This window comes from Adiantum capillus-veneris, chromosome 5 (assembly GCF_014529385.1).
Source record: "Adiantum capillus-veneris isolate H3 chromosome 5, ASM1452938v2, whole genome shotgun sequence".
NCBI classification, from domain to species: Eukaryota; Viridiplantae; Streptophyta; class Polypodiopsida; order Polypodiales; family Pteridaceae; genus Adiantum; species Adiantum capillus-veneris.
In genome coordinates, this window is record NC_140935.1 from 65273989 (window position 1) to 65289224 (window position 15236).

At 46.5% G+C, this 15236-nt stretch overlaps 1 protein-coding gene across 1 annotated transcript in view; it reads left to right on the plus strand.

The window, feature by feature from the left end:
• The window catches only part of LOC147457446 (dynein regulatory complex subunit 7-like), a 318156-nt gene that overhangs the window by 260138 nt on the left and 42782 nt on the right, over positions 1–15236 (plus strand). Inside the window, exons 21-22 of the mRNA XM_086512336.1 lie at positions 3782–3880; positions 3999–4930. Coding sequence (XP_086368462.1) covers positions 3782–3880; positions 3999–4930 — 1031 coding nt within the window. The remainder of the gene's footprint in view (positions 1–3781; positions 3881–3998; positions 4931–15236) is intronic.

Below are 15236 nucleotides of genomic sequence, written 5' to 3' on the forward strand. Positions count from 1 at the left end.
AGCTTTATCCCCTGCATTCAGGATTTCACAATTTCACAGTGGGAGCCAGGCTAGTGGGCATAGCAGTAGACCATGCTCTCTTGACACTATCCGTTAAATTTCAGTATAGTACAACCCGGACATCAGGAGGCAGGTCACACACCCGCTATACATTTACTCCAGAGACTGATTTCGTTTATTCAGAGGAGATTTGGGACTGTCTATTGGAAGGCACAGCTGGCACAAATGGTACAGGCCTCTCAGTGGAGGAGTGCACCACGCTATTGACTGAGACATTGCACGGGGCTGCATCAGTGGCATACCCACACACTCCGCCGGGCAAGAGACAACATTCTGGGAGCATGCCCCAGAATAGTTGGTATGATGAAGAGTGCAGAGAGATGAGAGACCAGCTTCAGAGGGATCTTCTTTTAGGATTCATCACTTACAGACAGTCTCGGATTGCTTTCCGACGCCTTGTGCGACGGAAGAAGCGAGCTTACCTAGCCCAAATGGAGCGAGACTTGTATCAAATGTTCTTGAGTAGGGACTCAGGAGAGGCATGGCGTCTCTTCCATGAGCACTCCCCTCCCCCAGTGATTACTTCACCTGAGGTGTGGGGCCAATATGCGACATCATTATATACGGTTCCTGGACAGGAACCCCTTCCGGACCCTACCAAGCCTTGCCCAGCTACGAGCACTATCTTTACACCTGAGATGGTACAAAGGGCCATTGACAGAATGAAGACCGGGAAGGCATATGATCATGACAGTCTAGTATCGGAGCACTTTATACATGCGAGGGATATGCTGATGGAGGTTCTCGCAGTGTTGTTCAATCGTGCCATGTGTGAGGGATTACCTAATACTCGGAGATTGTCTAATATTGTGCCCATCTTCAAGGCTGGTGACCCTACAGAGCCTGGGAACTACCACACTATCATGGTTGGACACACATTGCACGGTTGTATGCATCCATCCTGGAGCAACACTTGAGTAATTGGACAGAGGGCGAGGGGGTACGAGCAAAGGGTCAAGCCGGCTTCAGGAGGGGTTTCTCCACTCTGGATCATATTCTGACACTCAAGGCCATCATTGAGGAGGGCAGAGCACATGGGAGACGAATATATTGTAGCTTTGTGGACTTTCGTAAAGCATTTGACATGGTACCAAGAGCTCGATTGATGCGCAGACTGCAGGAGATGGGGGTGCCCATAGAGGTGATTTGGGGGATTATGGCTTTGTACAGATCAGTGATGGGACGTGTACGCACTCCGAAAGGGGTATCTAATTTAGTTCACTCTACCATTGGAGTGAAACAGGGCTGCCCATTGTCTCCTTCTCTATTTGGTATGTATGTTGATGAGGTGTCTGATTACATCGATAGAGAGGGTGACAGAGGTGCACAGCTGGCAAGGACGTGGATCCCATTGTTGCTATATGCTGATGATATTGTGCGGATATCTGACTCACCAGAAGGTATGCAACTACAGTTGGATGCACTACGCAATTTTGTAGAGGATAGTGGATTGTGTGTAAACCTGGTTTAAACCAAGGTTATGGTGTTTAACACCACACTGCAATGGGTCAGGAGATCAATACCCACTTTCAAATATGGTCAGGAGATTGTGGAGTATACAGATGCATACACTTACCTAGGGGTAGTCTTTACTGGGCCGAGATTTTCCTTGAGAAGAGCAGCAGAGACTAGACTAACTAGAGCTGGTGCGGCTCTGGGAGGAATGGAGAGGATGTGTTCACAGGTTCAGTTCCAGGAACGTAGGACAAAGTTATGGCTCTTTGATACTTTGGTTGCCTCTACTATGTTATATGGGGTGCAGGTTTGGGGACCTTCTATAGGCCAGGATGGGTGGAGGCGTATGGAGAAGCCCCTAGTATCTATGATCTCTCAGCTGATTAGAGCCAAGGTTTCTGTACCGCATGATATCATTCGAGCAGAATTAGCTGCCCCCCCTATGGAGATTGAGGCGCTCACAAGATCAATCTCATTTGTACACAGTCTGTGGGATACTACCAGAGACAGATATGCCAGGGTGGCTCTAGAGTCCTCCAGACAATTAGCTCTTAACGGGGATACATCATGCTGGTATGCTCAGATGACATCATGGTTTCAGACACATGGTTTCACCATGGATAGGTTGCCTCCTTTTCAATACTCTCTTCAGGCACCCTCGAGGTCTTTGACACGGGTAGAGATTAATAGACTCATCCGTCAGGATTTAGTTCACTCCACCGTTGGTATGAAATGGGGTTGCCCATTGTCTCCTACTCTATTTGGTATGTATGTTGATGAGGTGTCTGATTACATTGATAGAGAGGTGGATAGAGGTGCCGAGCTGGCAGGAACGTGGATCCCATTGTTGTTATATGCTGATGATATTGTGTTGATCTCTGACTCACCAGAGGGTATGCAGCGACAATTGGACACATTACACACCTTTGCAGAGGATAGTGGATTGTTTGTAAACCTTGGTAAAACCAAGGTTATGGTGTTTAACACCACACCACAGTGGATCAAGAGATCAGCACCGATTTTCACATATGGTGAGGAGATTGTAGAGTATACAATTGCATACACTTACCTTGGGGTTGTCTTAACTGGGCCGAGGTTTTCTTTGTGGAGAGCAGCAAAGACTAGACTGACTAGAGCTTTTGCGGCCTTGGGAGGCTTAGAGAGGATGTGTTCACAAGTTCTGTTCTAGGAACCTCCGACAAAGTTATGGATCTTTGATACTCTAGTAGCCTCAGCTATGCTGTATGGGGTGCAGATATGGGGACCTTCTATAGGCGAGGATGGGTGGATATGGGGACCTTCTATAGGTCAGGATGGTTGGAGACGTATGGAGAGGCCTTTGGTATCTATGATCTCTCGATTGATCACAGCCAAGGCCTCCGTACCCCACGCTATCATTCGAGCAGAGCTAGTTGCCCCTCCTATGGAGATTGTGGCGCTTACCAAATCAATCTCCTCTGTGCACAACTTGTGGGATACTACTAGAGACAGATATGCTAGACTGGCCCTTGAGTCTTCTAGACAGTCAGCTCTTGAGGGGGACACTTCATGCTGGTATGCACAGATATCATCATGGTTTCAAACGCATGGCTTCACCATGGACAGGCTGCCCCCTTTCCAGTACTCTCTTAAGGCACCCTCGATGTCTTTTACACGGGTGGAGATTACTAGACTCATTCGTCAAGACTTGATCAAGCTGGATACCAAGAGGACATGGATAGAGCCCCCACAGGAGTTGAGCATGACGATGGCTTTCTATAGAGAGCATCTTCTCCAACTCACAAGAGATGGGTTTATGATTCGACCCAACTACATGGACACACATATGTCTCATGGTTTGCGGTGTGCCATTCGTCAGATACGCACATCCTCACATGAGCTGGAGATTGAGACTGGTAGATTCAAAGGGATACCAGTAGACAGCAGGATATGCTGCTTATGCTAGTTAGATCCAGAGACAGAGCTACATTACATCTGTCATTGCAGTGTACTATGAGATACGGGGCCGTTTCCACTGCGTATTCAGAGAGGATTTTGGTCCTTTCTCTAGGGTCATGAGTTATGAGGATCAGAGATGTCTTGGGCTTATCTACTTGAGCTACATAGATATAGATACACTTTGTTGGGGGGACAGGTAAATGCACAGTATCAGTAGCAAGCTGGTCAATAAATTGAATTTTTTCTGCCTAGTATAACATGTAAATATAGCGCTGTAGCCTGAGAGTCTTTCTTTTGAGAAGAATATAACTCTTATTTTGTGTAGTAGGAAGCCATTCTTTGCCCGTACATTGCTTTAAAGGATAAGGAGGAGAAGGAAACGCATCAAGAGAAAGAAAATCATTCTGCAACTCAAAAGCTGCCTAAGGTTAAGCCATGAAGTTCAAGTTTTTTATCCCATGCATGCACATGGATCGCATAGTTCAATACAGTTCTTTGCAGAAGCTTTAGGACATATTTCAGATGACATATGCATATAAATGCAGGCTACAAACACCAATTATGTTCATGAAGCACTTCCAGCTTTGAATGGGGAATTCCTTGAGGGCCAGAAGCATGAACGGGATATACAGGCGACAGGTTTCATAAGAAGCTTCAAAGATACCTTTGATCACGACCTACGGATGGGTGAGAAGGAAGAGGAAGACAATTTGTTCCTCTATTGCAAGGATAGGCCACCCCTTCAGATACTCTCTGAAAATTCAGAACAATCACAAGAACTTGTTTCTAATACTGATGCTGTGATGAGAAAACCATGTTTGCAAAGTAAGGCCGACCTGCAAGCCAAAAACCCTGATATTTTTGACAATAAAAGGCTTCACTGCTGGGTTTTGGTAACATCAAACAAGCGAAATGTTCCAGATTACTTCTTTATCGAGCCTAGCACTGGGCACCGGTATGACCTTCAAAGCTCTCCTTACCAAGGGGTTGAATATATGTGGAACCAGCACAACATTTTCATCAACATGCAACTTAATGCAAATAGGTCAGGCATCGAGAACATGTCCTGGGATTTGAAAGATACCTCCAAATGGGAGAGAGTTCTAGATACATTTTTAAGTGCTGGGGATCTTCAGGAGCCCATTCCAGTGACCAGCACAAAAACATTGCTCAACAAAATTCAAGATGTTCATGCACCCAATGTTACTGCAGGATCTCTCAATAATACAGATACCTCTAAAGTTGAAGGTGTGCCTCTGTCTGGAAATTCAGCCACTGGAAGTACAGAAAGCAATCCTAATTTATCATCTAAATCACCCATTAAGGCAGGAGCAACTGTAGGCATTTTGAAGAAAGGAACTGATAAAGTATCTTGTGAGGATCCCACAAAAAATGGATTTACAAAGCCCCTTCACTGGCTTCTTCCAGCCTCATGGGTTACACAGTTAAAGATTCCAATGGAAGCTTATGTGACAAGGTAGAAATATCAAATCCTTTAAATTATAGGAAATCTGTGTTGCTTTAAACATGTGATGATTCCATTTTACAAGTGATTTGATGATTAAGCGGGGTGTTGAAATAACCTAAAATTGATTTTTTGATAAGATATCACCCACTTCATGGAAGGGGGTGGTTCGTGTATGTGTCTATGTACCTTTGAGGTTGCTTTTCCTGTTCTCGTGCTTCTTTCTCTTGCAAGCCCATCATTTGAATTCACTAGACTTCATTTGTTTCAATAAGGTCACTAAACTAATTTAGCATCCTCCTCCTAATTACCCCACCAGCACCACTCACCTTGCCCCGCCTCTTTGCTGCCCACATTTCTTTGACAACAGCAATCGTGGATTAACGTGTTAGCAACATGACAATTCATACATATGGTCATTGGACACTTGATTATATGGATCTCATCTGTGGATATGGTTTCGGTCATATACTTGGTTGCCCATTTGTCACCTCTTTGATTTTAGCTTGGCAACAAATATTGCGCTCTCTCCATTGATTTGGACAACCACAACTCATAGGCAATTATTTGTGGTTTGAGCATACATTGGTGTAGAGCCATTCCACAGCTATTAAGTCTTTCCTATCCTCGGAAAGCATAAAAATTCTCTACAATTGGTATACGTTGTGTCGATGATGTGGTTGCTATAGTCCTTTCTTTTCCTACGGCTGTTGGAAAATGGCATTTGGGGATAAGGACGAAAAAGACACTAACTCTACATTCACATGCAAGAGACTGCACATATCCAGCACTTGCACAAAGATGACACACATAACATTCACATCGTTATCCCCATCGAGATCTTAAATGAGAATCATGATCATTGTAACTTATTTAGCAATCACATCCAGACCACGTTGATCTTTCTTTCGACACATACTTAAACAATACACTTTTTTTAAATTTGTAATATCAGATTGAATTACCAATGGGAAAACTCAAGACGAGGAAAACCCATGAAAATTACAAACAGGAATCAGAAACAGTCAAAGTAGAGCTCGTAATGGGTAATGGGAAGCTCGTCCAAGTCATAGGCAGCTCGGAGAGACTGTAGAAGAGATGTCTTGAAGAAGGAAACATAATCCACTGAATCTGCTGAAACATGAGGGAATTACGAACTCTCCACACCGTCCAAAGCGCCCAATATTTGACCCAGCCAAAAAAGCAGGCATACGGCCAAAGCAGTGGCAGAAGTACTCCAAAGATCCAAAAAGATTTACCGAAATGCATGGTTCGGAAACGCAATCGGAATTCCCATCAGAATCCATTAGCATTTGTTAGGGGAATTTTCCAATGCATTTAGCCTATTTTCCTATTTTTGGTTATTTTCACTTATTATTTTTAAGTGACTTTCCAACAAAAGTAGGTAGGGCAATTTTGCTAAGTTAATATATAAGCAAACCCAAGTTAGCACTTTCTAGCAGAAGAGGCAGCAGGAGCTTCCCTGCGAAGAGCTGTGGAGATGCAATCCACAAACTATAGCGTGTGAGAACAAGACCACAATAAATGTGGAATGTTCTCAATTGTTGCACCACATCGGACACATCGCAAAGAGTCCAATCTTCGAGATCGCAGAAACTTGCCAATCGGGAGAACCCCAACGACGCATCTCCACATTAACAATCTCTCCTTCGGAGGCAATTTTGCATGCCACACTTTCACGACTTTACTCTGCCACCATGTGACGCTCTTGTGCATATTCCATACCTTATTACAGTGTTCATGGATCCAGGAGGACGACTACAAATGACAATACACTTTCTTTGCAGAAATCGAAGAGAGCGAAGAACCAGCATAGTGCCAATCACAAATTCGGTTTTCCATAACCAACGGTGGAACAAGAGATATGGAGTCAACTAGAGTTTTAATATTGTCCCACATGCGCCTATAGTGAATCCCAAGTCCAAAAGTAGAAGCAGCTTGTCTAAATGAGAGCACCTGTCCAGTAGCGTCAGTCACATCAGTTATGCTGTCAATACCTTTCTGGGAGAGAAAATAAGCCTGTCTAGGAGATCATTGAACAAGAGTTTGATCAAAAACCCGACTCCAATGTAAACTTTCTATTCGAAGTGAGTTCCACAGGCATCATCTCTACCATGCCACAACAACTCTCATGATTTCCAATCCGCTACAAGACTGGAAGCAAAGGGGCATCCAGGTATTGTGGCCTCAAACTTACCAAAAACCACATCCCAATACAACGGCTGCCAATGGCCAAAAGTTGGCGTAGAAATCGCATGAGAGCACAGAAACGCAAACATTTGCGTCCAACGCTGCTTTTGCTCAACCAACACCAACAACAAAGTGGCCTTTCTGGCTATAACATGCGAACCCAAATGCAGAATATTCAGACCACCACAACGCTTTGGAGTACTTAACTTATCCATCACAAGCAGGCGCAGACCCTTTTTCTAAGAAGAAGTAGACCAGAAGTGCTCCAGTATCTTAGACATCAAGGTCCGAGGACGGCGGGGTGGCCAATGCAACATACGTAAGAAACATTGCATCTATGCCACCAATATGGATTGTACTATTTTGAGTCTTACATGTATGTAGCATGGCTACAGTGTCACTTCACAGGACAAACAGTTGGACAGTTGATTACAGATGGTCTGGTTCACACTGGACGGATCCTCTGGGCTGGGGAGTGACACGTGGCAGGGTACCGACGGTGGTCTAGTGGACATCGTGGCTAGGTCACCACCACCACTCAGTTTGGAGATAGACTTAGGTGACTGAACATTTATGAGCCGTTGGTGGCTCTTTATGATTGTACATATAATATTTTGGGTCATTAGCATCATCATCTTCATATATGGTCGAACGTAGTCATTTAGAGTGAGTCTAGACAGAGAGCACTTATTCACCATCCCTGCACATCTGAGCCTCGACACCCCATTGTACTTGAGAATCTTGGACTGGAGCCGAGTGTGCTACCACGCCAGAGTCTGTATCAGTTCTTTGAGATAGTTGAATCATTTGTTGTGGTCTACTGTTGTTGTTGTGTCTCTGTGAGTTCAGTTGTTTTCTATTGTTTCCTGTTTCCAGTCTGTTTTGAGTGAGATTTTCACGCTCATTGCACTGAGGAGCACCCACTGTAGAGAGCACGACACACTATTTGCACTACAGGTGCTCTCATTTTGGCGATCACGGTGGGACCTCAACTGAAGTCTCTCTCTGTGAGGTGTAAATCTTGAAGCTAGTTGGGTTTATCTAGCTTCACCTACTTTGCCTGGCACTGTGTAGCCTGGTGGTCTGGTCCTCTCTCGCACTGGTCCATTTGGTCTGGTCCTCTCTCGCCCTGGTCCATCTTGTCTAGTCCTCTCTCACCCTGGTCCAATTGGTCTGGTCTCTCTAGCCTGGTCCAATCAGTCCTCGTCCCTGGTCTAGTCCCTCCTCGTCCCTGGTTCGTCCCTGGTCCGGCCTGGGTCTAGTAGAGTCTAGATCTCTCTTCAACCAGCTATAGGTTTTCTTGCCCAAAGCTCTGTTGGATTGGAGGTCACTGCATGACACATACAAGGCGGTCAGTCGAGCAATAGTTCTGTGCAGCTTTCAGGCCAGGTGACTACCAGGAGAAGGTGTTGGATGAGTTGGCCAACATGGTGCTCCAGCCAGAGGAGACTTTTGCAAAGCTTATGACTAAGACCAAGTCTCTGGTTGCCAAGCTTCCCCAGCAACCCGGTGAATTCATGGTTAAGAAGTGGGTGGAGAAGGTGCTTCCCAAAACTTCTCAGCAAAAACTCTGAGAGAGTCTCCGACCCGACGCCACTTTGGAGGAGTTCATCACAGCTTCTACTAGGATAGAGGGGGCTAGGAAGTTGTTCAACAACTCCCCTCACATAGAGACCCCCTCTGTGTTTACGGAAAGTCCTGCTGATCCATTGGCTTCTTTACATAGAGAACTTGAAGCCTTGAAACTACAACGCGCTCTTCAAGAGGGGAAAAATATCTCTCTTCGCCAGGAGAAACCCCCACATCTTGAGGCTTTGGATCAAATCAAGAGAGAGCTAGAAGAGCTTCGCTCTCAACAGGAGACTAAGGCTATGGTATAGTGCAGCTCGTGTCGCTCTCCATGACATCCTCCACAGGACTGTCCCCTTCGGGCTTATTGCCACTTATGCGAGAAGTCTGGGCATTAAGACAAGGATTGCTACTATATCAAGGGATTACGGCATATACAACAAAGTCTAGATCCTTCTCTCCAACAAGGGCTAGCACGTGCATCAAACATGGTGTCACCATATAGCCATCAGAATCCGATGCCACCTCTGCTGACAACACCTCCTATGCAATGTATGCACAACCACTTTACATCCCCCAACTTTTATCATGCTAGTACTCCTTCAGTTCCCCAAAGCTTCTACACGTCAGCATCCGGTCCCATGTAGCAATGGCTGAGACCACCTCGCCCCTCAAATAGGCCAATTTTGTGCTACAGGTGCGGGGAGTATGGACACTATCAGAGCAAATGTCCCTTACCAGAAGGGTCCCCTCCTTGCCGACATTGCCCTGAAGCTAAGGATCACTATAGTAAGGATTGCCCAAAACAACGAGCGTCCACATCTGCAAGCACAAGCCGGAACCAGCAGGAGTTTACATTCTCAAAGCTTAACCTAATCACAGTAAGCTCCATTCCACAAGCCCCGCCTTCCACTCTTGTAGTTGCCTCTCGAGATGGGTTGAAGCAAGTGGAAGAGCCGGCTGGTGTGCTCACACGGGCACAGAGAGCTGCTCTTGGCCTCAGCCTCCCTGGCGGTCCAATTTTTCCATCTCCTGTCACACAAATGAGTCAAACCCCATTAGTAGCTGACAAACCAGCAGGTAGTGTCAAGAGCCAACCTACCTTGCTTCTATCAGATTGAGAGACTCTAGGGCAGTTCCGAACACATGAGGGAGCGCAGAGAGGCTTTCCTTCGACTTTGGCGTCATGGGCCATTTTTCACCATGGTCCAGGGTGTGCTCAGATGGCACTACCATCCACCTGTGTGGCTCTTCCCTCCTCCCATCCCTTGATTTAGCCTCATTGTACATATGTTGTTTTTTAATTGGGAGAGTCTCCCAAGCATGATTGTTGTAGTCCTCTCTTGTAGAGGAGGTTGTAGCCTCATGGACAGTTTCATTAACTAATAGAAGGATCTTTTTCTCGGAAAAAAAAACATGACAAAATGACAGAATGACAAAATGATAAAATGACAAAGAGAGAGAGAGAGAGAGAGAGAGAGAGAGAGATGTATCTACTATCAATACCCTTTCAGAGAGAGAGAGAGAGAGAGAGAGAGAGAGAAAGAAAGAAAGATTTTTCAACGTCTATGTGATGTGGAAGTCGGCCTGTGAGACAATTCAAATATCCATGCGTGTGTATGTCTTCCATCTATCGGAAAAGACAATAATTGAAATTGGTAAAAAATAGAAAACCTTGGTTTATGATGGGATCTATGGTGGGGGCATGGAGCTCTAGTGCTAAGGATGTGTGCATGTCTATATGCTTAGGGTAGTACAACCATGCAGATGCATCAAGCTAACTACCTCCATCCTGTGCTAATAGGAGGGTGTAGAATGTGGTACATGGGAGGATCGGAAGCAAGGGCTGCTCGGATGAACGCCATTAGGTGAGCCATTGTCTAGCCTCGTCTCTCCTCAGCAGCTCGACGCTCACGGGTCTGGATCTCGATCTGTCTGTGGTGGTGTCGTGGGGCCCGGCATCCAGTAACACACAAATGTTGTTTGGCCAACCGGCTCATCTCAACCTACTGGAGAGTCACTCCCCTCAGTGGATCTATGAGTAGAGAAGATGTGGCCCTTGGGAGAAAATCTATAAGCTGTGATTGTCTCTCCCCCACCTGTGTCTCTGTATGTGGCAGTAGAAGTGTATCTCTATGCCTCGGTATCTCTAACATGTAGCGTCCCAATTGTCTCTGATCTCGAGGGTACATGATCTCGTGGAGGGTAGACTTCCCTCTGAATAATGACTCGTATCTGCCTCTAATATCATCATAAGCTCTGCATTCTCCTCACTCTCCACATCCTCTCTGCATACTCGACAAACTCTCTCCTCCCTGGGAATGTCATGAGCTCGCCCCACCTCTATCTCTATTCTGTGTGATAATACTCTGAACTGACCTAACGCCACTCGTGAGCTATGTGGTCGATATATGAACCCGTCCTCGAGTATGGTAAGGAAATGATCTCTGTAGTGTGAAATCTTTCGCTAAAGGGGAGATGTGATCCAGCTACTTGAGATCTTGTTGGAGCACTATGTTTCTCTCACTACGAGAGAGATGAAAATGAAATGAATGTTTACATGTGCGAAAGGCCTAGAGACAAATGAGAGAGAGAGAGAGAGAGAGAGAGAGAGAGAGAGAGAGAGAGATGAAATGAAATGCTATATTAAACGTCTTCAAAAGGCCAAAATGGCCTACGAGACCAAATTGATACAATCTTGGTGGATCTAATACAATGTCTGGGTACAAAATAAAAATGAAGTTAAGTGAAAAACTAAAATCAGCATCATCATCAATGCCCCAGGATGCCAGCGTCAGTCATTGTCTGAGAATGTATTGCATCGGTCGCTGAAGAGCATCGTCAATGTGTGCCTCTGTAAATAGTCGTACTGGGGAGGTTGCTCGCTACTGTTGTACCTGCCCCCCCCTCGCCTTCGCCAGCGCCCCCCCTTTCCCCCCCCCCCCCGTTATTTGCTTGGCCCCCCTTCTTATCCTCACGCAATTGTGCCTCGCCCCACTGCCTGTGGGTGATTTTCGGATCACTAGTGATTCTTCTTCTTCGTCGACCTCGCCAACCCCTTGTCTTCTTCAACAGCAGACACAAAATGGCGGTTCTTGCTTCACCTCAGAGTGACTCGACAGAAGCCCCCTTGTCCAACACCACAGAGCCGGCCCTTTGACTTGCTCTTTCTCCAGAAGAGCAAGCGAGCTTGATGGCCAAGGTTACATGGCTTCAAGCCATCTCGGTCATTTGCAAGATTATTGGCACTCGACCCAGCACAGGCGAGGTTTGGGACCTGCTCCAGGCCCGAATTCTCACCGAAGTAGGCAAGATCACTGACGTGGAGAGTCTCAGGAGAGGATATTATCAAATAGAGTTCGAGTCTACAAAGATGGCTGCCAAAGGGATTTGGATGAGCCCGCTCAGCATTCAAGTGGCTCGAGTCTTTCTCCAAAAGTGGCGCCACTGCTTCGACCCAACTACCGATGTAATCGAGGAGGAGGCAGATATCCCTATCTCGATCTGCTTTCCTGGACTGAGGCGGGAGTATCTTCCCTTACTCTCCAGGATTGGCTCCATGTTTGGGACAGTCCTGGAGACTAAGCGCACTGCAGCCTCAGTAGCGGCCAAGGCCGTAGGACTACCCCACTGTGAGGGTTCTTATTCGAGACACACATAACCTCCTGATGGAGGTTTTGCTGCCTCAAGTGGGTGGTGGATGGCTCAGCCCAAGAGTAGAGTATTCGGGCCTCCCAAACCAGTGCTTCATTTGTAGGCAAATGGGCCACCGTGCATGGGCATGTCCCTGCAGGAGATCCAGACCAGCTCCACAGTCACAAGCCCCACGAACGGGCCCTTCTTTGAGCTTCGACTTCCCCCCTACCGGGGCTTCCGACATCCCCAAAGACTCACTCAGCAGAGGCAGCTCACCAGTCTCAGAATGGGTGGCACTAGGTTCAGGGCCACCGTCAACAGGGCCAGGCTCCTCGTCTTGGTGGTCGCCTCTCTATTCCTCGCCAGGAGTGGGTTCCTACGAGAAACCGCTTCAAACCGCTACCGCAAGGGATTGACACAAACCCGTCTTCTTCCTCCCCTCCAAAGCAGGAGGAGCCCCCTCATCCTTGCCATTCGCCCTTGTCCCCTACCCCTCCCGCACCTTAGTCCCCCCTCTGACTCCCCCTCCGCCGCCACTCCACCCCCCACCACAGTTCCCCCACTACCTCCTGCCGCACCCTCTCCTCCACCGCCCTATCGCTCCTCTCCTCCTCCTTCTACTGGGTTTGTGCGCTCTCTTGCTGCCCGTTGTTTCTTGGCAGCTCCTTCATTTCAAGTAGGAGCTAGCCCTTCCTTGGACCTCCTCTTCTAGTTGATCCTTCGGCCTTTGGGGCTGTTCGAGGGGGCCTCTCTAGCTTCGACATCAAAAACTGTGGGACCCCTTCATCTATGCTTTCACTCCCTTTTTGGGCGACCTTCATGCTAACCTAGAGGCAGCCTGTTTTCGAGTGCATGTTCTATTCCTTGCGGCACATGGTATAGATGCTCTAGAGTCGGCAGTGGGCCTGTGACAAGACGGGCACCACGTGCCAATAGAAAAGAACAGATTGAACAGACTTTTAGCACTTCAATAACAAGTGAACTGAGAGAGAGAGGACACGTGACACGGAGTGGCGGAATTCCACCCTAGAGAGTATTGGCCCCAAACCTTGGCGCGCCTTTCTGTATTTCTTTATATTGTATCAACACAGTACAAGCCGGTACTCCAGACTCTGCACCTTCTCTAGGAAGCATGCCAAAGAATGAGCCCATGGCCTCATATTAAAGGCCCTAGGCCCCAAAAGCAGTTTTATATGAAAACCCTTCAAACTCAAAAGCATCTAGTCCAAAAAGCAATGCCAAAAAGCTGCCAGCGTAAATCACAGAATTTCGTAGAACTGCCATGTCAACAGTCAGCGCAAAACGTGAAAATCCGTACAGTGCCACGTCATCATGTCAACGAAAAATCCGGAGTGTCCATACAGCTGCCACGTCATCAGCTTTTGCGTAATTCTTGGTGTGTGTGTGTGGGTCCTGCTTTATTTTAATCCTTTATGTCACTTGGGGCCCCATTGGACGGGGTCCCCATAAGTTGGTAGGACTTCTTCTTCTGTTACTTGTTCTTCTTAGGGTTTAGGCCCCTCGGCTGGCATCTGCAAGTTGGCTCTATTCTTCAAGGCTTTGACACGTCAGCAGTTTGTGACATCTCCCCTTCTTGAAAGAGAGTAATCGTCCGCGATTACAGCATATCTGCAAAACAACTCAAGCTAGCTCAAAAAAATTCTGAGGGTCATTCCGAGGGACATTCCAAGGGACAATCAGTTTGCTCTTTTTGTTAAGGAGTTAGCTTCTCCTATTGGCTCTTTTGATCAAGGAGTTGACTTCTCCTTTCGTCCAGGTTGGAACTCTTGATATTCCGGCGTAGTAAAATTCGCCATCATACCCAAACCGCACTGATCTTCCACGGGTGTCTTGATACACTAAAATTACATACCCAGGCAATCTCATCCAATTAGGAATATTCAGTGGTTGGCACATCACAATGCAACACAAATGCTCACATATGCATGTTACAAGACATGGAAACATAAAGCCGCCGATGAACAGTCCCCCCGCAAATAATCATCCAAGTCCATGCCATGAGCTGTTCAACGACTCCCTCATCACCCCTCCCGCAAATAATCTAAAAAGGTCCGGGCCATGAGATATAGAGGCCTTTTACAACCAAACGCCCCTCAGACCGCAGCCTGCGTCGTTTGGAGGTGCTAAGAGTAACCACTGCTCAGACTTCTTAATACTCCTCCCGTAAATAACCATGCAGGTCCAGGCCATGAGTAACAACAACAGTACCCCCCCCCCCCCATAAATAACCACAAGGGTCTGGGCCATGAGTAAAAACAACACTTTTCAATCATTCAATACTCCCCCTGCAAATAACCACAAGGGTCCGGGCCATGAGTATGAACAAGCATTCTCAAACATCATTTCTCACCCTCCACCCAGGAGTAAAATCACCAATTACTAAAACCAGTATTAAAACTAGAGTCAAACATTTCAAATCAGCACCAAGACAGGTTCAAAACAGATACCATCCATTTCAAACAAACTTCAAACAAAGTTTCAAACAATACTTTCTCAAACAAAGTTCAACAATATCTAACTCTAAAACAACTAAAGAGTTCATTCAGGGTTTTGTTCGAACAACTGAACTTTGAGGATGACTGGCTTGCCCTCCTGCATCACGGTGATGGTTCGGTTTCGAACATGGAGAGTCGCATCATTTTTGTCATGCCAAGGCATGCCTAATAGAACATCACAATTGCCCAACTTCATAATGTGGAAATTGACTTCTTGGATAGTCACTGGAAGAGCACCAATGAGCGGTACCACTTTTTGAGTTTTCCCTGTGGCTAGCTCAGCTTCAATTTCTCCACCCTCTGCATCATAATCAAATCCATCTGCTTCAAGAATTCTGGATGAACGAAGTTCTCCATAGCTCCTGGGTCAAAGAAAATTAGGGCTT